At 43.4% G+C, this 23,756-nt stretch overlaps 1 protein-coding gene across 4 annotated transcripts in view; it reads left to right on the top strand.

The window, feature by feature from the left end:
* Window positions 1–23,756, top strand: part of PFKFB4 (6-phosphofructo-2-kinase/fructose-2,6-biphosphatase 4) — a 75,887-nt gene that overhangs the window by 21,856 nt on the left and 30,275 nt on the right. For all 4 annotated transcript variants that reach the window (XM_043975812.1, XM_043975811.1, XM_043975813.1 and 1 more), the window contains exons 2-7: window positions 9,738–9,854; window positions 11,228–11,324; window positions 17,609–17,675; window positions 20,007–20,081; window positions 22,332–22,388; window positions 23,218–23,339. In XM_043975812.1, the coding sequence (XP_043831747.1) occupies window positions 9,738–9,854; window positions 11,228–11,324; window positions 17,609–17,675; window positions 20,007–20,081; window positions 22,332–22,388; window positions 23,218–23,339 (535 nt within the window). The remainder of the gene's footprint in view (window positions 1–9,737; window positions 9,855–11,227; window positions 11,325–17,608; window positions 17,676–20,006; window positions 20,082–22,331; window positions 22,389–23,217; window positions 23,340–23,756) is intronic.

Raw genomic sequence — 23,756 nt, 5'->3', positions numbered from 1 at the left:
TTCAGTCTGTGTTCCATCAATACCAGTTCTTTCTTTGGAGGTGAATAGTATGTTTCATCAATAGTCCTTTGGGATTGTGGAATGGCTAAACAAATTGTATGTGATGGAATATTATTGTGACATAAGAAATTATTAAGTAAATAATTTCAAAGGATGGAGAAGACTGAGCTGACAGATCAAAGTGAGCTGGGATTAGAACAATCTATAAAATGAAAACAACATTGTAAAGAAAAAGTTTTTAAAAGAGTTTAGAACTCCGATCAATGTAATGATAAGCCTTGAGTCCAAAAGAGTGATGATGAAACAAGCCCTTCACCTCCTATCAAAGAGGTGACAGACCTAAAAATGCAGAGATAGACATTTCTGGACGTATCTAATAGAGGAATTTGTTTTGCCATATTATGTAGCTGCAAGTTTGTTTTTTCAAATTTTTAAAAATTATTCATTGGGAAAGAGTAAGAAGGACAGAGTATATTGCTTTGCAACTTTACAGGCAAGGGTTGACCTTGCTTTTCCCCTGTCCCTTCAGAAATAGCCATTGAATCGAAGGCTTCTCTCTTCGCAGATCCGATGCCTTTGTCCTGCTGAGAATGCTATTACAGAAAAAGTCAGTAAACAGCTTTTAGTTCCAGGTTCCTAAAGCCCTCTTGGCTGAAGCTTGAAGAGAGGCTTCTGGCTCTGGGGGTAGAGCAAGAAGGCCTTACATTTCAAAACATATGAGCTTATTCAGCTTCTTATAGCAAAGATTAGAAAAGCGGTCTATTTGGTTTTCCCTCCTTATTCTCCAAACTCCCTGCTCTGCCTGCAATGGTAGGCATGGCCATATTTGTTCATCTATGCAGTGGAGAGATTCCAGTGATCTTCCCTCCTCTACTTTAGTCACATTCCAAAATGGCCACATCATAGATCTCACCATTTCTCAGAATTCTGTTACCTCTAAGATTTTGAACTTTGAGATTCCACAACATCTCTTCCTTCCAACTTTCCCACTCACAGTAAACAGATTCTTCACAGTCACTGTGACTTGGTGCCTTGACCTTTCTTACCAAATCAATCTTCCCCATTCTGGCTTCATCTATATCAAGTAAGTCTTCATGCCATAGTCTGCCATTTCTGTGTTTCACTAGCTACTATTCTGGAATCGTTTTTTTTCTGTTCTATCATCCTTACTTGCTAATTTAAATCCTTGGGTTACCCTCATCATTTGATTTCTCGGCACCTACACCAGGGCTCTGAGTTTCTCTGTCAAAAAGAAGTTGAGGGGGTGGCTAGGTGGCGCAGTGGATAAAGCACTGGTCCTGCATTCAGGAGTTCCTGAGTTCAAATCCGGCCTCAGACACTTACTGGCTGTGTGACCCTGGGCAAGTCATTTAACCCCCATTGCCCTGCCCCCCCCCCCAAAAAAAAAGTTGAGGGGGTAGCTAGGTGGCACAGTGGATAAAGCACCGGCCTTGGATTCAGGAGGACCTGAGTTCAAATGTGACCTTAGACACTTGACACTTGCTAGCTGTGTGACCCTGGGCAAGTCACTTAACCCCTACAGCCCCACCAAAAAAAAAAAAAAAGTTGAGGGGTAGCTAGGTGGCATAGTGGATAAAGCACCAGTCCTGGATTCAGGAGGACCTGAGTTCAAATCCGGCCTCAGACACTTGACACTTACTAGCTGTGTAACCCTGGTCACTTAACCCTCATTGCCCCGGGTAAGGACTAAAATTCTAGCTATACTGTCTAAAATATCTAATGAGTGGTTGCCAATAAATTATAAGCTTTAGCAAGAGTTATTAGACTTTTAAGCATTTATTAAGGAGAATAAGAATTTTGTAAAGAGAGAGAGAAAGGCCTAGATTCCTCTATCTATTAAAGGGAGAATGCATTTGTAGCTCCCTTCTCCACCAGAGTCCTCAGGAAAGAGAGCATGCCAGCGCACCAGCCTCCCCCTTTTTCCCATAAGCCAACGTCAGGAAGTCACTTCCTGATGCCAAAGAAAGCCACATGGCATGGTCTTGCCCTCAGAGGCCCCTCTCCTCACGTTGGAGCTTTCCTACAGTAAGTCTCCAGCTGGTGGCGTCATTCTAATCGTTACACCTGCCCCCCCCAAAAAAAGTTGCAAAGAGGCAAATTGAGGCTTGATATATGGAGAAGTTTAATAGCAACTAGAAGGATTCAAAAGTAAAATGTTCTGTTTCAAGAGGCGGTGGGTTCTTCCTCACTGGAAGTATTCAAGCAAAGGCAGGATAAGCACATGTTGTAGAGGCTTCTCTTTGGTGCAGGTTGGACACTAATTGGCTTCTGAGGTCCCTTTTGATTAAGATTCTGTGGTTCTGTAACACGGGCTCCCTCAGATTCATTCCTGCATTTCTCTAAAATTACCAATGCCCTCTCTTTCCCTTTTCTTTCATTCCAATGGCAGAAGAACTATCTCTGCTTCTAAGGTCAATCCCTTTTACCTTGATCCTATTCCTTACTTCCTTCTCTAAGGTCTTGATTCAACAGTCCTCTCTCTCAAACCACCTTCTTCAGACTCCCTCCATTACTGGCTCTTTCACACGTTTATGAAATAAATCAGTCAAGCATTTAGTAAGTACCTACTGTGTGCCAGGCCCTGTAACCTGTGTCTTCCTTGACTGTCAGAGGGGGAAAGGGGACGTGTGTTAGAGAGGAAATATATGAGTAAATGACACAAAGGCAGAATTGACAGGACTTAGCAGAAGATTGACTCTATAGGGTGAGAGGAGAGTGAGGAGTTGTATAGGACACCTAGGTTATAAGTCTCTGGGTAACTGGAAGGATGGAAGGGCCCTTGGAAGAAAATAGGGTAATTTCCCGAAGGGAAGGCTTGGAGGGAGACGATAATCAGCTCAGTTTTGGACATGTTGAGTTTAAAATGTCTACAGGGCATCTAGTTTGAGATCTCTAATAGAGGGCCGGAGGTGCAAGATGGTGAGGGCTGGGTTAGTGGATCTGAAAACCATGAGGATAGCAGTGATAATTGAATTCAGGGGAGCTGATGAGATCACAAGGTAAAATAGTATAGAGGGAGAAGAAGAAGAAAAGAGGACTAAGGACAGAGCCCTGTGGGACACCCATGGATCTTCACGTGTGAAGGCCCAGCAAAGAATCCTGAGAAGGAACAGTAAGTTAGGTAGGAGAATCAGGTGATAATGTCATGAAAACCTAGAGAGAAGAGAATATCAAGGAGAAGAGAGTAATCAAGTGTCAAGAGGGTGCAGAGAGGTCAAGAAGACTGAAGAAAGAAAAGATCATGAGATTTGACAAGTAAGAGATCATTGATAACTTTGGAGAGAGCAGTTTTCTTTGAATGATAAGGTCAAAGAACTAAGAAAAGAATGAGAAGAAAGCATTTAGAGACACTGATTGTGGGGACAGCTAGGTGGTGGATAAAAGTACTGGCCCTGGATTCAGGAGTACCTGAGTTCAAATCTGGCCTCAGACACTTGACACTTACTAGCTGTGTGACCCTGGGCAAGTCACTTAACCCTCATTGCCCCACTTAAAAAAAAAAAGATAGAGACACTGATTGTAGATGACTTTCTCAAAGAGTTTCATCACAGTGGGGAAGAGAGATAGGGGTTGATAGCTAGTGGATATGGATGGATTAAAAGAGGGTTTTCTGAGGTCGGGTGAGACTTAGGTATATTTGTAGGAAGCAGGAAAGCAGCTAGTAGACATGGAGGGATTGAAGATTAGTGAGAGAGTAGAAGTGATAGAGATGATAGATTCTGGAGAAAATGGAATGGAATGGGATTATTTGTGCATGTAGAGAGGTTAGCCTTGGCAGGAAGGGCAGCTTCTTCATGTGAGACAGGGGTGAAGGAGGAGGTATCCAGACAGGAGTGCTGAAAGTTATTTGAGTGATATGAAAGAAGAAAGGATAAAAGGGAGCTCTTGGAAAGTGACTTCCATTTCTCTCCCCCGCCCCTTCCCCAGTAAAATATGAAGAAAGGTTCTCAGTAAAGAGGAGGAACCATGGGAAGTTTGAGGAGGGATGAAAAGATTTGGAAAAGGTGCTGTTGTGTATGGGTTAATAAATCAGAGATGTGTAAAAGGATTGCCTTGCTGGAAGGCCCAATTGGTATTATATAACATAAATTTTTAGCGGACCTAGTCAGCACAGTTGCGTGATGGTGGTGATGGTGGTGGTAGTGGTTCCTGGCTTTATTCAGCAGCATGTGAAGAGGAGCAAAGGTAGCAGATGATTAAGGTATACCAAGGACAGGCTCAGCAGGGCAAAATCAGAGGCAAAGGACTCGAGAAAAGCAGACAATGTAGAGTTGAACTGGTTCACCAAGGGGTCGAGATGAGAAAGAGAAGGAAATGTTAGCCAGTGTATAGGGTGATCTGGGAAAGAACTGAGGGGAAGAGGGATAGGAGGTCGTGGTGATAATGGATTCATGAGGGTGGAAATGGAGCACATATGGCTGATGTCAAGATCAAGGTTCTATCTCTGTGTAGCTGTGCTGGGGTGTAAGCAAGTTAAGTCATTGCAAATGAGTAAGTTAAGGAACAGGGAAGTAGGAGTGTTTGATAGAATGTCAATATGTATGTTAGTCCCTTAGAATGAGGGCAGGAATTGGGGAGGAAAAACTGAACCAGCAACTCACTGAGGAAAGAAAGGGGGTGCCCTGCAGGTTAACAGATAACAGTTACCAGAATCTTCATTGGTTGCTAAGTATGGATTGAGTGAACTTCAAAGGAAGAGATTGTTCTGAGTGATGGAGGCAGAGGAAGGGCCTAGAAGTGGCTATGGAGTACAATGAATATTTCTACTCCTCAGCGTCTGACCAGAGTGAAGGATGAGTGAAAGTACAACCAGTGCTGAAAAGGGTGACTAGAGAAGCTAAGCTGTATTGTTAGAAGGGAGCCGGCTTTCAGGGAGTACAAGAAGATGGAATGACTTACACAGTGGGAATTATTTCTTGTCTTCTCAATGGATCAGGGAGGGGATGGAGGAAGGGAGAGAATTTGGAACTGAAAACAAAAATTAAAACAAGAAAGATGGGAGGAGCAGGAAACAAAAAGGTTTAAGTTGAGAGCAGGTTTGTTACTTTTGGAGCCAGCATTCCAGAGAGCACAGTTGCCAAGGGATGGTTAAGTGGGATGTTAGAGGGACTGGGTGAAGGGGACTTTGAATAAGGGGTTGGGAAGTGAGGGAACAGACTATGGGGTTTGAATAATGCCATCAAGTGCACAGAATTGCTCTGTTGGGCAGGGTAGGATCAGGTGGGAGTTGGTTTATCTTCACATCTCTTAGTGATTTGACTCCACCTGGACCCTTCATCAGCACTGTGTACTGGATAACTAGGGGGGCTAGAGAAGGGAAGGAACCCTTGTGGAGGCAGGCTAAGACAGGTGACTGGTAGTAGGATAGAATGGCATGTTCCTCTTCCTAGCCCCTGATCTAGCTATCTTCCAATGTCTATCCTTGGTTTTACTGCTAATTTTACAAAAAAACAAAAATCAATCTTCTCCACCTTATACTTTTGCTTCTTTACTTATTCTCTCTTTAAACCATTGTAAACTTGGCCTCAGCTCCTACCATTACTGAAACTGTTATCTTGGATATACGCAGCGAAATGCTGATTCCCAAATCCAGTGACCCTTTTTTTAAACTTTTATCTTCCTTGACTTCTCAGCAATATTTCACAATTTGACCTGCCAATCCTGTCAGTCTCTTCTCCCTTGGCTTTAGAGACACCACACCTGGCTGGTAGCTAGGGGGAATAATGGCTAGTGTGCTAGACTTGGAGGCAGGAAGACCTGATTTCAAATGCTTCCTCACTTAAATTAACTAGCTGTGTGACCCTAGGCAAGTCACTTAAACTCTCTGTCCCTCAGTTTTCTCATCTGTAAAATGAGGAGATTTGCAGCCTCTTCCACTTATCATTTTAATGTATATATTCCCCAAGAGTCTGCCCTTAGCCCTCTTGCCTCCTCTCTCCACAATCTTTGCCTTGATCATACTATTAACTCCTATGGCTTATTCATTGACTTGGGCCTCCCTCACTTCAATCCAATTCTCTGTAATCCAGTCACCTCCTGAAGGACAAACAACGTTCATTGACTAATGACTCAGAGCCATCTTTTCTCTTCAGCACTGCTTCTCCCGGTGCATGCTGGATATATCCACCTGAACGTTATACTTTATATTGCCACTTCAGACTCAACACAGCCCAAACCCAGCTTCCTGTCTTTAGTTCTCATTTCTCCACATCCTGGCTTGAAAGGCTTGGTGTTATCAGTAACTCTTCCCTCTCCCTCCCCTTTCATAAACAGATCATTTCCAAGCCCTGAAACGTCTTTTGTAGCTCTCCTTCCACTTTATTCTCTCTCTCTCTCTCTCTCTCTCTTTCTCTTCTTGAGGAGTTTCCACTTTATTCACATTGCTACCACCCGAGTACAGATAGGCATGTAGGTGATGCAGTAGATAGAGCACTGGGCTTGTCATCAGGAAGACCTGGGTTCGAATATAGCCTTAGACATGCACTGTGTGACCCTGGGCAAGTCACTTAACCATGTTTGCCCTAGTTTCCTCATCTGTAAAATGAGCCAGAGAAGGAAATGGCAAACCACTCTAGTATTTTTGACAAGAAAACCCCAAATGGGGTCATGAAGAGTAGGACACAGCTGAACAATTAGTTATAGTAGTAGCAGTGGCAGCAGTAGGACTGGTAGGAGAGGTGTTTCAGTCACCTCCTTACAGGTCTTTACTTCTCTGTTCTCCTCCCTCCCGTCAAACTAACATTCCTTATGCAGACATCTGGCCATGTTCCCTATCATTCGCCTGGTAAAGCCCAAAATTCTTGGTCTGACATTCAGTGCCCTCCAATCTGACATTACCCTAGCTTCTAGCCTTATTGCTTAACACTATGCTCCAAGCAAACTGGTTGACTCTGCTACTCTCACTTAATTTCCCTTGTGTTCTTATATACTTAATGCTTTTGCTCACATTCTCCCTCTCTCCTGCCCTTTATTTGTTATATTCTTACCCATCTGTGAAAGCCCAGCTGAAATAACCCACACCACTAGGAATCTTGTCCTCATTTCTATCCCCATCCATAATAGCCTCCCTCTTTGAGCTCATACAAACACTGTGCTTTGTAAGTCTATGAAGAGTGTCAGTAATATTGTATGTTATAGGCCCCTATGATGTTATACCACACACACACCCTCCCTCACCCTCTCTCAGACATTGAGCTCTATGAGGACAGGCACCATCTTATCTAAACTCTGAAAGTCTTCCAGTGCCCTGCATGGTCTTCTGTGTGCAGAAAGTGCTCGATAAACATTTGTCTTGTATTGTGTGAATGTGTATAACAACATCTCGGAGTAACGTGGCAGACATGAACAAACTTTCTAGCTGTAAGCCCAAGTGGTGTAGATTGGGAAGGGGATGTGTGTTTGAGTAATGTGTTCTACCAGTATGGTTTAGGAGGCTGGGAAGTGTAGGGGACAGGGCACTGGACTTGGAATATGATGAGAATTGAATTAATATCCTAATAAATCTTATCACATGACTTAATTCATATCACAATATTTCTGATCATCAGTTTCATTTAGATAAAATCTAGTGCTTATTCATCATTTTAGAGCTAGTTAGGGACTCTAGAGGTCCTTGTCAACTCTCTTATTTTACAAGTGAAGAAATAGAATCAGGGAGGTTGTGACTTGCCCCCAAGGTCACACAGGTAGTATTAACAAAGACAGAATTTAGAACCAGGATCTAATTCAAATCTAATCTTCTCTTCATTATGTTGTTGGGAAAATTACGTAAGAGAACTTATTAAAAATGCTTGACAAGTCTTAAAAGTGCTCTGTGAATGTCGAATGTCCACTGTTAATAATGACGGGTGGATGGGGGGGGTAGTTAATTCACTGGTTGGGGGCTGGGGAAACAGTGTAGTAGTTTATTCTTTGCTTCCAGAAAAGCTGAGACTGAAATACTGTCTTTGTGCTTAGAGTAGAGTCTTCATCCCCTCCCCCCAGTTCAAGGCTTTCACCATTTGGCTCCAGAAGGCAATTCATTGCTCAACTTGTTTTTCTTCCTCCTGAGTCATTTGTGGCTTTTTTTTCTTTTGAAAGCCTTGTGCATAGTTTATGCTCTGCTTCTGGTGGAGCAGGTGCTTCTCTCTGACCCATGATGGAGCAAGTGCTCCCCAGGGGGCCCCCATAGTGTCCCTACTCCACCCCCAAACCCAAAGGTGATGGAGCAACTGCTGTTCTTGGCCGGGAAATCAGCCAAGGGAACTGGTCAGGCAACACAGCGGAAGCAAACAGGTCCTATGGATTCATAGCACATCAGAGCCTGAGGGACTTCAGAGATTGTTTTATCTAGCCTAAGCATATTACCAAAAAAGGGGGGAAAAAAAACCAGCCCCAAAATACCAAACCTCAAAGTGCTAAGGTGTTGAGAAGGGAACAGATTTACCTCCAAGTATTTAGGGAGTTTATGATAAGCCTAGACTAATGGCTAAATTTCCTAGCCTCCAGGTCAGGGTTATTTGTCTTGTTACTACACTTCTCCAGGGGAAGACAAGCCCTTGCCCGAGTCTGGGGAGGTTGCCTAGGCTGGGCCCTGCTCAGTCAGACTGCACTGCTGAGGCCACCTGGTGGGATCTCCTTGGGGGTGTCTGGTTTCAGTCCCTTGGTCCCAGAGGGAAGAATTTCTCCTGGCTGAAGACTCAGGAGAAAAACCCAAATAAGTGGGAACTAAAGAGCTTATGGTGAAAATGAGTTATAGGAGGTTTCTAGAGGCAACTATAGAGTTTGGCATACTAAATAGGGCTTGCGGAAGGCATCCATGACAGGAAGGTTGCCCTGAAGTTTCTTCCAGCATCAACGGCAACATCAAATATCACCATTCACAGGGGTGCAGAGAGAGGGAGAAAATAGTGACTTCCAGTTTTCCAAGTGGTATAAGCACACTATGTTGCTCTTCCTAGCCCACTGCCCTAATGAGGTCTGGGTTGCCAACTTGGGCAGGGTTGGAGGAAAATGATGAGGAAAGGCACCCCCACTGGTGGCTCTTCCTACCCAGCTGCCCTAAATAGGATCTGGACAACCAAGGGGTGCTTGGCTTCCTGGACTGTCTTTTATTATTTGCCCCCTTTCGTTTAATTTATTGATGGTTTGGGGGTCTCTCTGTGTTGGGACTCCATGGAACCCTCTCCCACCTGTAATATGTAAGAAAGAAAACCTAGAACCCGACAGAGCAGTGACTTCATCACTTTTTTGGGGGTGGGGGCAGTGAGGGTTAAGTGACTTTACCATGGTCAAACAGCTAGTGTCAAGTGTCTGAGGCCAGATTTGAGCTCAGGTCCTGCTGAATCCAGGGCAGGTGCTTTATCTACTGTGCCATCTAGCTGCCCCACCTTCATTACTTTTTGCCCTTAGGGCTCTCACTCCCTCCACCCTTCTCCAGCTGCATGTCCCTTATGTGTGTCTCTCTGTTCAAAGTACATATTCGAGTCAGTAAGCTTTAATCAAATGTTGTGTGCATAAGACAATGCTAGGAGCTGTGGATAGAAAGACAAAATCTAAATGTAAGAGTGTCCAAAGGTCACTGGGCATTACACATATGGACAGGCATTGGGTGTTGCTGAGCCCCAGGCAGATCTTCATTGGGTGTGTGAGACCGAGGCTGTTCCAGACTGTGGTCCCAAGGCTTCCTTCCTGTGGCAAGAACAGATGCTGACCACCTGTGTCTTTCTCTCTTCCAGTCTGTGTGACCAATTGTCCCACACTGATCGTCATGGTGGGCCTGCCAGCTCGAGGGAAGACCTATATCTCCAAGAAGCTGACACGCTACTTAAACTGGATTGGTGTCCCAACCAGAGGTGAGGGCCAGGGAAACCTCACTCAGTATATGGGTCATGATTTATCCTCTCTCTGAGCTGGACTCTTAATACTGGTCCTTCTGGAAGGAAGCAGCCCCTTGTGTAGATGGTCTGACAGGCCTAGTCAAGGGGCTGATGGTTGGTCACTGTGTTTGTGTCTTCCCAAGAACCAGGTTATGAAAATACTGACATTATCTTACTATTCCCTGAAACCAACTTGAAATCTGAGGAGCGATAGTCTTATTTTCCACTTTATTCCTTGGTACTTTGAAAGGTGCATGAGTTCTGGTGTAGTTACTTCCTCCATTCATAGAGCTAGAAACCTCCCAAATGAGTTGCTTAGTGACAAGCTTCTGATAATGAGTTTCTCCACGCTTAGGTAGGCTGGTCCACAGGCATCACTTTTGGGAACCCAGGGTCAGTTCCGTAGCATGGTGAGATATGATAGGAAGACTTTGGTGTAAGCTTTCAATTTTATTTGGAGGAAATCTTATGAATCTATTGGAAGTCAGGCTTGTAGGCTGAAGCTAAAATCCCTGTTCCACATCATTGTTTGCAGACCATGTTTGTAACTTTAATGGCTAATCCACATTAAAGGATTAATCCACAGTAACATAGCATCATGTATACCATACCTTCTCCCCTCCTACCTACATTCAGAGGATCCAGAAAAAGGAGCCCTTTAAGCCTTGGGAAGCGCTGGGGGTGGGTACCTTCACACCTTGCACTGTGGCCAGAGAGTAGTGCTGATGAACACCTGTGGAGAAGGTTCCCTGGGTCTAAGGAAAGACTTCCTGGAGATTGTGCGGGGGTGGACTGCCCAGATACCATGACGTCAATTTACCCTCTGGATCTAGATAGGTCTGGGCATCTCATTGGTTTTGGTATTTGGGAGGATTGAGAGGCATCGCTGTTCCTTAGGAAATGCCTCAAGCCTAAAGTCTTTGATTGTGAATCATCACTTGTTCTAGGGGATCACAGAGTTGAGTACACTGGAAGGTACCAGGGATGGAGGGCAGAGGATGAAATTTGGAATACACTTATTCTGGTCCCTGGCAGAACATTCAGGCCTTCATGGTTCTGAGTCATGGAGAAGCCTCTATGCTGAATTGGGGTGAACTGATTAGAAGAAGCATAGCAGGAGCCCCACCAGGGGCCCAAGGGAAAAAGCAGAGCAGTCATTATAATGCACGAAAGGGCCTGTGGTCCTTATAGATACTCCTAGAGGAGGCAAACCTGACCCCGACTCTGATAAGGGAGTGGGTCTTCTGCCAATGGGGCACCTTGCCAGGTGGCCTGTCAAAGGACTGTTCTTAGAGATGTTGGCACTCCCACTTGCTCTACTGTTTTGAGACTTTCTTTTTTCATCTCAGAATTTAATGTTGGTCAGTATCGTCGAGACCTGGTGAAGACATATAGATCTTTTGAGTTCTTTCTTCCGGACAATGAAGAAGGCTTGAAAATCAGAAAGTAAGTTGAAGCCCTTTTTTTCCCCTAGTAGAGGACCAAGAAAGAAGAGATAGGGCTTGGCTTGCTATGAAGATTTTTAAGATTAACCTTTGATTAGGTGTTAATTAAGGGGAAAGGGTCTTCCTCCCACCTTGTTCTCATTACATGACCAGCCCATCATTTTATTTCCCTTCAGTCCTTCATTTCTGTGTTGTTCTTCATTGTCATCAGCCTCTCATGCATTGACCTTTTGTGACCTTGAACTTTAATTCTTTGAAGACCATGGTATCGCATGACTCAGGGCTATACAGCATTACCAACAGAAGGATAGTGTCATTAAAAAGATGAGGAGCTTGGCGTAATTAACATTTTTATTTTTATTTTTAAAAATCCGCCTATACCACCAGGGCATCCTTGGTGAAGGTTTGAAAAGGGAACCAGCAGGCTTTCACAAGTGATATTTTCCAGTAGGCCTCATCTTTTAACCATCATTCAGTTGGTTGAAAGGTATAGAAAATACAAGGTTCCACTGTGATAATATTACTTGTTTTCATCTGATAGCAAAATTGCTACCTTTTAGGCCCCCTCTTATCAAGGTAAAAAGGGAATTCCCTATATATTAGGAGTTCTTAACCCACCTTTCTAAGTTCAAATCTGGCCCCAGACATTTAATAGCTGTGTGACTCTGGGCAAGTCACCTAACCCTGTTTGCCTCAGTTCCCTCATCTGTAGAGTGAACTGGAGAAGGAAATAGCAAACCATTCCAGTATCTTTGCTAAGAAAGCTTCAAAGGGGGCCTTGGAGCGTCAGACATCGACTGAAGTGATTGAACAACAACTTAACCTGGGATCCATGAACTTGGGGTGGTTTTTTTTTTTTTTTTTTGCTTTGCTTTGTTTTGGTTTTGGGTTTGGGTTTTTTTTGGCAGGGCAGTGGGGGTTAAGTGACTTGCCCAAGGTCACACAGCTAGTGAGTATCAAATGTCTGAGGCCGTATTTGAATCCAGGGCCAGTGCTTTATCCACTGCACCACCTAGCTGCCCCACAATGAACTTGTTTTTTTAAAAATTATTTTGATAAGTACTTTAATATAATTGGTTCCCTTGTAATCATTTGTATTTTATTTTGCACATTTCCACTGGCTTTTCCAGACTGAAAAGAAGGTTAAGAATCCTTGCTGATTGATAGTGAAGTCTCCAGATGCTTCTTTTTTCAGATGACGTAGCTGATTGCACCACGTTACAGAGCCTCCTAAATGAGAACCACAATCACTTAAAATCATTTGGTTTAATCATTCACACAAGGAAAACCAAATGGATGAAGAATGACTGTTACAGGCAGTTGGGTGGGCAGCCCAGAGAGTTGGTCCATTGGTCCTGGTAAACATCAAACTGACCCTTGGGAGTGAATGGCCAAGTAAGACTGGGAAGCAGGGCGACAGCTCAGGGCAGGATAGTCTGGTCTTTCTCACTTCTCCAGTGTTTAGGGCAGACATTTTATGTGGACCCTGAACTAGGGCCAGAATTGAACAGGAAGGGAAAGTGAGCTGAATTGCTCTGGGAAGTGTCCTGATGGTTCCAATGTAAATACAGAAATCTGTGTGTTGCAGGTACAGCTTTAACTCCAGCACTCAGGTCAGGTTCAATTTAGGGATAAAATGAGGCTTTCTACCTTACCTATGGCTTCTGGTAGAGGCATGGGTGGGATAGGGGTGTTGGACAATAAACAATCAGGGCTTTATGCTCTTCTTGACAGCGGTGGCATAGTCTTTGGAGAAGAGAACACAGTTGTCATTGTCAAGTGGTCCTCTTTGGGACCATTTCTCCAAAGTGTTAGCTTCTGGGCACTTTCACCGCTCAGAATCTCTCATGACCGGGACTCCTCATCTCCAAATTTCTAGGCTTCTTTCGCATCTCAACTCAGTTTCTGCCTTTTCCAGGCCTCCTTAATCTTAGTGTCTTCCTTCTGAGGTTATTGCCAGTGTACTCTGTACAAATATAGTTTGTGCTTAGTTGTTTGCATGTCACCTTTCCCATTATAGCTCCTTGAGAGCAGGCACTGTTTTTCAATTTAATTTCTATCCCAGTGCACATAGATGGTGCTTCATAAAAACTTACTGAATTGACTTGTTGACTTTAGGATCCATTCCTTCCACTTCTGGGAGAACGTAGGCCTTCCTAATAAGACTTAACCTTTTAGTGTGTATAAATTGGAAGAATGGAAAGCCAGTTGCCCTGGAAGAAAAGTGTAGAACAAGATGTGAATATCTTGGATGTATTTGCTTCCTTTCTCAGAAGACCCCAAAGTATTGTCATTTCCTTCCTGGGGGGGGGGGGGCAAGAGTTGTTCTTCCCATTTGAGGAAGAAGCTAGAAATCAGAGTAGGGGTGGCCAAGCAGGAACTAGAATCTGATTTTAAAGTGCTGATCCTCTTCTCAGTGGCCGGCCTGTCAAAAAGATTTCACCAGTTGCTTTAGACCAAGAAATCTCATCTTCAGCAATGATAGGTGTTAATGGGACTAAAATATGGTTCCATGAGAGATAGGGAGATAGCAGATAAAGGTCTGAAAACATCAGAAGGTTTGGGCAAAAGTATCCCCAAGAACCTGAGAAAATGGGCTCTGAACCAGTTCTTAGTCACCATGAAGGGAGGAGTTGTAAAGTATACCTTTGTGTGTAGACAAGCAAAGAGGACGCCATATTGTCTGAGGCATGGTTTAAGTGGCAGGAGGGAGAATACTTGGTTCCCTTATCCTGGAAAAACAGATCCAGCATGGTCAGTGTCTAAGCCAAGAGTTTTTTACTTTATCTTTTTCAAGGAACAGGTACTTATTTTCTGTCCCTCCCACTTTCCCTCCTCCCAAGTGAAAGAAATAAACATAAAACCCTTAGGAAAGGCAAAGCAAAGTCCCACACAGCCATGTCCAAAAAGGTATATCTCATCAAGAATAAAGATTTGCCTTTACATCTGAGCAAGAATAGAAGGAATATTACAAAGTGGACAATGGAAGATGCATTAATAAAAGTTATGGAAACCAGAGATGAGCCCAGGCTGAAGGCAATGAAAACAGTAAAAAAGCAACAAATGCTATTCAAAAAGCAAGATCACAATGAAAAATAATGGTAACAGCATACCTTTTAAATGCTATTCATTCTTTTTTTGGCGGGCGGGGGCGGGGAGTGTTTTTTTTTGGGTGAGGCAATTGGGGTTAAGTGACTTGCCCAGGGTCACACAGCTAGTAAGTATTAAGTGTCTGAAGTTGAATTTGAACTCAGATCCTCCTGAGGTGCTTTTTCCACTGCACCACCTAGCTGCCCCAAATGCTATTCATTCTATAAGTGAAAGCTTCCGTAGACGGCCCATTTTTCAAAACTTAAAGAGCCAGTTCTACCAGAATCAACTGTTCTATTAAGATCAAAGAAATCAAGATAACTTTGGAAACAAACTTATAAGGAGGCAGGGTTTTTAAAAGACAGGTCACTGTCCTAAGATAAAACATGATTTTTTTAGCCATATGTGACATTCCAAGACCAATTAAAATCCTTAAGAACATTTTCATCCAGCATCCCTGGTGAGTACAGAGGCAAGAACACTAAGTTCAGGTCACATAAACACAACTCATCTATGCCAGAGTGAATTTTTGCCTAATAAACAAGGATAATTTTAGTAAACAACAAATATCCTGAAAGATACCCATGTGGATGATAAAGAGAAAAGTTGTTTAATATTCACAATTGTCCAGCAGGCCTAGTATCCCCTTGTGGGGAAGTGCCTGAGCCCAAGGGATATATGATCACACAATCTGAGTGTGAGAGGTTGGGTCCCATCACACCTGCCCTGAGGTAGCCAGTGATATATTGGACTTGTCTCCAATATAATCTCATCTACCCTTATCCCCAAACATACCCCTGCTTCCCTCTTGTAAATTCCCATCCTCCTCCCTTCTAAGCCAGAGGTCAGCACCTTAGTGCAGAACTATGCCCTGGCCCCTCACAATTTTTTTTTTTTGCAGGGCAGTGAGGGTTAAGTGACTTGCCCAGGGTCACACAGCTAGTAAGTAAGTGTCAAGTGTTTGAGGCCTGATTTGAACTCAGGCCCTCCTGAATCCAGGGCCAGTGCTCTATCGACTGTGCCACCTAGCTGCCCTGGGCCCTCACAATTTTAAGCACAAATGCCAGTGGCAAAATTCCAACATCCTTCTTTCCCCAACATGCTCATCACCTGGTCTCCAGAGTAAATGGCACATGATAAGCAGGCACTGATAAGTTGCTACAGATACTCCCCCTACTCCCAACCTCCCATTCCACCCTCTTCCTTCCATACTTCCCCCTTCTCATTGCTTCCTGCTATACTTCTGGACACTAATTCACACAAGTTCAGGGGCACCCTTAGCATCTCCCCATTCCTAAAGAATAGGTCTGCCCATGTCGCTCCCCTATCCAGTCAAGTGCATTGGTTCTCTAGTGACTCTAGCATCAAACATTATTTCATTCTTTTGAATGTTCCCTTTTTGTGTTTGTTTTATAATTCACTTATTTATTTATATAGCAGTACATATATGAGGCAGCTAGGTGGCACAGGAGACAGGGAAGACTCGTCTCCCTGAGTCCAAATCTGCCCTTAGATGCATCCCAAGAGGGTTAAACTATTACTCAGTGGCAAAAATATTGGAGTGGTTTGCCATTTCCTTCTCCAGCTCATTTGGAGTCAGGAAGGCCTGAGTTCAAATCCAGCCTCCAACACTTACTGACTGTGTGACCCTGGACAAGTCATTTAGCCCTGTTTGCCTCAGTCTCCTCATCTGGAAAATGAGCTGGAAAAGGAAATGGCAAACCACTCCAGTATGTCTGCCAAGAAAACCCTAAATGGGGTCGTGAAGAGTTGGACACGACTGAGCGACAACAACATGTGTATGATTTCTAGAGAGGTAAATATAGACATATGGGAAGTGGTCAAACAAACAAAAAAATTGGAGCCCACTGATCTAGAAGACAACAAATTCTCATTTTAAAATCTTTAAATGTACAGGATAGCTGACTGAACTTGTAAAATTTCGTATGAAAAACACTTTAGGGGGCAGCTAGGTGGCGCAGTGGATAGAGCACTGGCCCTGGATTCAGGAGGACCTGAATTCAAATTCGGCCTCAGACACTTGACACTTCCTAGCTGTGTGACCCTGGGCAAGTCACTTAGCCCTCATTGCCCACCCAAAAAAACAAAAGAAAAAGAAAAACACTTTAAACTCTTACTCAGGACAGCTAGGTGGCGCAGTGGATAGAGCACTGGCCCTGGATTCAGGAGGACCTGAGTTCAAATCCAGCCTCAGACACTTGACACTTACTAGCTGTGTAACCCTGGGCAAGTCACTTAATCCTCATTGCCCAGCCAAACTAATAAATGATGATGATGATGAAGAACTCAGTGGGGAACTAGCATAAACATCTCCTGAATGGCCATGTTGCCTATCACAGTAGGGGTGGTCTGGAGATACTAGTGAGGCAGCTGCTCTGTCTGTGATTGCCATGGTGGTGGGACCCTGGGGATAGAATCCTGGGTGGAGGGGAAGGCAGATCACTTTGGGACAGGATCTACTATCAAAATCTTAAGGTTCAAAACTTTGATTTTCCCATTCCACTCAGAGGTGATCAAGTTGTAGGGAACTAACTCATACCACCCAACTACCCCAAATGAAAAACAATCAGTGATGCCTTTTGTTTCTTCATCTCATTCATTTATTTTCTGCTTTTCCTTTTCACCACATACCACACACCGTCACATCCTGCTTTTGCACTGGCTATCCCCCATGACTAGGATGTGTTCCTTCCTCCTCACCTCCATGCCTTAGAATCTCTCCTTTTCTTCAAAGCACTTGTCAAGTACCACCTCCTGCCCTTCCCTAATCCCCTGAGCCTAGTGCTTCCTCCCCAGTAGTTACCTTGTATCTCTTAGCTATATAGCTTTATTACAGCCATAGATGCTTGTCTCCTTGATAGAAAGGAAGCCCCTCGAGGGCAGGGACTGCTTCAGTTTCATCCTTGTATCTTCGTACTTTGGCACAACGCCTCACCTACAGTAGGCCCTTAATACATGTTTTCACATTTGTTGCTCAATTACTTCTCTTTTGTGTAGTTGAAGATTTGTCCTTGTCAGAGGAAGTTTCAGTAAAACCTTTTGAAAAAATTGAAGTTTACATTAACGATAATGTTTAGGTTATTGAAGGGACTATTTTAGCCTGTGAGGTTTGGGTTTTTTTTCTTTAATCTAGATTCAAATTTAGAATATTCATGGGTGTTTTCTCTTTCCCAGACAGTGTGCAGAGGCAGCCCTCCGAGATGTCAGGAAATTCCTCAGTGAGGAGGGCGGACATGTAGCAGTGAGTATGACAGCCCGCTGTGGTTCACAGGCTAGCATATGTGTTCATGCTCCACTTACACATACACTCCCGCAGTGTGCAAGCTTGTAGTTATACTGATAGGACCCATTTTCACTGGGCCTTTCTCAAGTTCACAGTCCCTACCCTTGTGTACAAGGGAAGGGTTGAATGTCTGTATAAAAAGCATATTTAGTGGGCAGCTAGGTGGCACAGTGGAATAGAGCACTGGCCCTGAATTCAGGAGGACCTGGGTTCAAATCCAGCCTCAGACACTTGACACTAGCTGTGTGACCTTGGGCAAGTCATTTAATCCTCATTGTCCCACCAAAAAAAAAGAGAGAGAGAAGAGAAAAGGGGGAAAAAAGCATGTTTGGGTGGTCCACATGTGGATCTTTGGAGCTCAGATAATCCTTGAGGTAAAACCTCCCATGTTTCTGTCTGTCCCTGTGCTTTGATGACACTGTACCTATCACTGCAAGAGAGCAAGCTGGACTGTCTTTGCCTGGCAAAGAAGAAGAGATGAGGGAGGGAAGCAGTTCACTGTCCCTGAGAGTCCCAAATGGGGAATTCATCTGTTCTTCCCTTCTGAGGCTGTCAAATCCCAAGACCCCTGTGGGAAGTGAGGATTTTCCTTGTGAAAGCTGCTTTCTTGCTTCTGAGTTATGAGAAGGAAACCTAGAGTTGAACTATACCATTCTCAGGGATGAGAGTTTGGACCCCAGCAGATGATGGAATTTCATTGGGTCCTTTCCCCCCTAAGTCTGAAGCAGCTGTTCTAACATCTTATAGGATCAAAAGCTTTAATGGTTTGTGACTCGGGCAGCTGCAGGGTTGGTCAGAGCTGTTCTCCTTGGTGTAGTAAAGAACACAGGATTTGACCTAGATTCTAATCCTGCCTTAGACACTTACTAGTTCTATAGCTGTAGGCAAGTCACCTAACCTTTCTTTTTTTTTTTTTAATGAAAGTATTTTATTATTTTCTAGTTACATGTAGAGATAGTTTTTAGCATTTGTTTATATAAGATTTCAAATTTCAAATTTTTCTCCCTCCCTTCCCCCCTCCCCTAGACAGCAGGCAATCCAATATAGATTATATATATATATATATATATATATATATATATATATATATATATATATATATATATATATATATATTCACCTAACCTTTCAATCTGTAAAAAGGATATAATATTAGTACCTACATCACTGGGTTGTTGTGAGGATCAAATGAGATTTGAAAAATGCTTTGCAGACCTTAAGGCAAATGTGAGTTATTATCACAATTATTTTTTGGTGTCTAGAGCAGAAGTTCTTAACTTGGGGGTCTGTGAACTTGATTTTCTGATATTTTGATGCTGTATTTCAATATAATTGATTTCTTTTGTAATCCTATGGATTTGATCTTTTGTATTTAAAAAGATTATGAGGGGGCGGCGAGGTGGCACGGTGGATAAAGCACCGGCCTTGGATTCAGGAGTACCTGAGTTCAAATCTGGCCTCAGACACTTACTAGCTGTGTGACCCTGGGCAAGTCACTTGATCCCCATTGCCCTGCAAAAAAAAAAAATAAATCAAAAAAACAAAAACAAACAAAAGATTATGAGAAGAGCCCATAGGTTTCACCAGATTGTGGATCCATGGGAATCCATTACACAAAAGTGGTTAAGAATCCCCGATCCTAGAGCAGGGAGTAAAAATTCCCAAGCCAGCCTCTGAGGAAGGGCCCTGGGAATTGACTCTTCTGACAGATCTGCCCCAGCCTTGGGGTTCATGATGTCCTGATGGGCATAGACCATGTCTCACCAAGCTTTGAAAAATCAGGATTTCTCCAGGATGTAGCCCACCCCCTCCCCTGCCCTGCCTCTAGGCAGTATTTGTTGGCTAAGTGACAAAAGGGTCTAGGGGCTCAGTATCTCACCTACATGATCATCAGAGTAGAACTGCTCTATTTCTAGAGGTGTTCTGACAGCCCAGCACTTTGTGTACAGAACACCTGCTCTCTGTACTCATAAATGCATGTGTGTCTAATCCTTGTTCCGGCCATGGAGCGGGGATGGAGTTCTCATTTTGACAGAGGGTTGAGGAGATGAAGCAGGTGGTTCAAACCAGAATCTGCCATGGGAGTGGCTTCATTTTTATCCCCTTGAAGCTTTCTCATTCCTCCTCTCCTTTCCATTCTCTGTAATATCCAGTTTGTCTTGGTTGGTGCTGTTATGAACTGTTATTTCCAATCCAGATGTTTAAAGCATAGCTTCTGTCCGGGGTCTTTTGTTGCTGTTTTCAAACGTCAGGGACTGTTTATAGCCATATTCTTCCATTTGACTCTAGGTTTTTGATGCCACAAACACAACACGAGAACGCAGAGAGACCATCTTTAAATTTGGAGAGGAGAATGGCTACAAGGTGAATCCCTGGCTGCCTGACTCATGTGACTTGTGGTCATCTCTGACCACTAATGCCCCTATGACTTGTCCCTCTACCAAGGCTCATTTGTGGTCTATCCTCTGAACTAAGAATTCTGGTGCATTAGGAAGTCTTGTCAGAGCTAGCTTCCTTAGCTGGGCTGTGACCCACTGGGAGAGGGGTATGTTGCTCTCTGAGCTTTGATGCTCCATCCCTATTAGGAAAAAGGCTGCACACTGTCTGAACCTTGAGAGAAGGGCCTTTCTGTTTTCTGAGCTCTGGAGTAGGCCCTTCCTAGGAAAGAACATCCTCTTCGAGTCTGAGCTTTGAGGAATATTTTAAAAAATACTTTAATAATAGCGTTTTTCTCAATTACATGTAAAAACAATTTTTAACTTTTTAAAAAAGTTTTGAGTTCCAAATTCTATCCTTCCCTTTCCTCCCTAAGATGGTAAGCAATCTTGATATAGGTTAAACAAGTGTAATCATGCAAAACATTTCCATATTAGTCTTTTTGTGCAAAAAGTCTTAAAGAAAAAAAGAAGAGAAAAATTATATGCTTCATTCTGTATTAAGATAATATCAGTTCTTTCTTTGGAGGCAGATAGCTTTTTTTTGTTGGGGTGAGGCAGTTGGGGTTAAATGACTTGCCCAGGGTCACACAGCTAGTGTGTTAAGTGTCTGAGGCCAGATTTGAACTCAGGTCCTCCTGAATCCAGGGCTGGTGCTCTAACCACTGCACCACCTAGCTGCCCCCAGCAGAGAGCATTTTCCATCATGAGTCCTTTGGAATTGTCTTGGATCATTTTGGGTTTTTTTTGTTTGTTTGGTTCTTTTTTTCCTGCATTAGTCATGTTATAAGAGAAAAATCAGAGCAATGACAAAAAACCTCAAAATAGAAAAACAACAGCACCAAAAACAAAAGAAATAGTATGGTTCATTCACCATCTATACTCCACAGTTCTTTTTTTTTTTTTCCCCTGGATTTGGAGATCCTCTTCTATCATGAGTTCCCTATAACTCTTCTGTACCATTGCATTGGTGAGAAGAATATAGTCCATCACGGTAGATCAACACCCAATGTTGATGATACTGTGTACAACGTTCTTCTGGTTCTGCTCGTCTCACTCATCATCAGCCCATGCAAGACCCTCCAGGTTTCCCTGAACTCCTCCTGCTCATCGTTTCTTACAGCACAATAGTATGTCTTGGATCATTTGTAATCCTAAAAACAGCTAAGGCATCCACAATTGGTCATTGTATAATGTTGCTGTTACTATGTACAATGTTCTTCTGGTACTGCTCACTTCACTTTGCATCAGTTCATATAAATCTTTCCAGGTTTTTCTGAGAGCATCCTGCTTGTGATTTCTTATTGCACAATAATATTCCATTACAATTATATACCACAACGTGTTCAACCATTTCCCAATTGATGGGCATCCCCTTACTTCAATTTTTACCTACCACAAAAAGAGCTGCTATAAATATTTTTGTATATATAGTTTCTTTTTTCTCTTTTTAAAATCTCTTTGGAATATAACTTTTTTCTGGAGTACAAATGTGAGTAATATTTCTAAAAGACATCAGGTAGCTAGTTAACATAGCAAAAAGAGTGCTCAACCAGGGCAGCTAGGTGGCACAGTGGATAAAGCACTGGCCCCGGATTCAGGAGGACCTGAGTTCAAATCCAACCTCAGACACTTGACACTAGTTATGTGACCCTGGGTAAGTCACTTAACCCTCATTGCCTCCCCCCAAAAAAAATGCTCAACTGAGAGGCAGGAAGACCTGAATTCAAATCCTGCTTCTAAAATTTTACCAGTTGTATAACCCTGGGCAAGTCACTTAATCTCTCTGTGCCTTGATTTCCTGGTATAAAATGCAGATCATATTATCCTTTACTTCACAGGATTATTGTAAAGCAAAAATGAGATGATAAGCATATAACACTTAAAGTGCTATATAAATGTTAGCTAATATTAAGAGAGGAGCCTCCTACTGTTTAATCCCTAGCATAGTTTATTCCCTGGTAGAGAGATTTCATGCTCTCTGAATCCTGAGGTAGTTAAGGTCTTCCTTGGGGTCAGTAAATTTCTCTGGGGAGAAAGGAATCTCGATGTCTGAGCCATGATTTTAAGCTTGAAGTGGTTGTCTCAGTAGATAACACATATCGCCCAACTTTGTCCCTTTTCTGTCTCGGTTTCTTCCCATCTTGGGGGTCCTTAATTCCTTGGATTGAGGCTGCAGACCTTCTTTGTTGAATCAATCTGTGTGGATCCTGATGTCATTGCTGCCAACATTGTGGTAAGTGAATCAACCCGGAGTCTTTGCTTGGCATTAAGGGGGGGGCCATGGCATAGAGTTGGAGTAGACCCTGGCTTCATGAAGAAAGGATTCTTCTTTTGTTGCCCACCGCCTGCCTGATGCACCCAGTTATGTTCAGCATCGTGAGAATGGCCAGAGTTTCCTGGGAACAATGTTTATGTCATTAAACAAAAAGGAGGAGAGGGTTTACTATATGTACCTAGAGTAGAAGCTGGTGAGATCAGGTAAGGAAATCACCAAGGGAAAGGGAGGAGTTGCCCTGACCCAGCCTGGATTGAGGGCCACCAAGATCTTCACTTTTATAAATCAGTCCTAATACCATAACTCAAGGATCAATGACCTGCAACACTCTTGCAGTAGGCAAATTCTTTTATGTCCCCCTCCACCAACCTCCCTTTACAAATCCCTCTCCTACCTCCTTTTCTGAACTGATTTCCCACATCCTTCCTCTGAGGCTCTAGTGCCCTGCCTGAAACCCCCTTCATCTTTCTCAAGCCTCCCACCCTGCTAGTCCCTCTCTGCTGCCCGTTCCTCTTTCTCTATCAAAACAGATGTTGCCTGATTGGACAAGGGGGAGGGGGGAGGCTTAACCCTCCCTGGAGAGATGTTCGCATTTTCCAGAAACATCAGTTCAATCAAAGCACTTTGAGAACAGCACATGCACAGAGCTGGTTTTGAGCAGGGTTGCTCCCTGGGTACTTTTCCCCACTAGTGCTGTGGCCTTAAAGCAGGAAATATGTTTAACTCTCTTCATCATTTTCTTTCTTCCCATGGACTGTTCACTGCCCCTTTCCTCTCTTTCCCATAGCAAGTGAAGCTGGGCAGTCCCGACTACATTGACTGTGGGAATGATGAAGCCACAGAAGACTTCATGAACAGGATTGAATGCTACAAAAATTCCTATGAGACACTGGATGAAAATCTGGATAAGTAAGTGTCCCTGCTGCCTGGTCCCAGGAAGAGTCAGGCCTCCTTCAGCAGACTTGGCAGGAAGCATCTCTCAGTAGCCTTGTTCAGAGAGGTCCCTTTCTTCCTTGATCCTATCCCATCTGTTCTCCTTCCTGAGCTGCTTGGGGGTGAGGGCAAGAAATAATAATGATGGTGATGATAATAATGATAATAATAATAGCCAGCATTTGTTATTTAGCACTTGAAGCTTGACAAAGAATTATATCCTCACTGCAACCCTGGAAGGTAGGTGCTATGGCTTCCCCCATTTTACAGATGAGGAAACTGAGGCAAGCAGAGGCTAAATGACTTGCCCAGGGTCACATAGCTAGTAAGTGTCAGAGGCAAGATTTGAACTCAACACTTCTTGATTCAAAATCCAGCACTCTAGCCACTATA

Source organism: Dromiciops gliroides, chromosome 1, assembly GCF_019393635.1.
Source record: "Dromiciops gliroides isolate mDroGli1 chromosome 1, mDroGli1.pri, whole genome shotgun sequence".
In the NCBI taxonomy this organism is placed as follows: domain Eukaryota; kingdom Metazoa; phylum Chordata; class Mammalia; order Microbiotheria; family Microbiotheriidae; genus Dromiciops; species Dromiciops gliroides.
The sequence above is the reverse complement of the archived record's forward strand: the minus strand, read 5'-3'. Positions and strand labels throughout refer to the sequence as shown.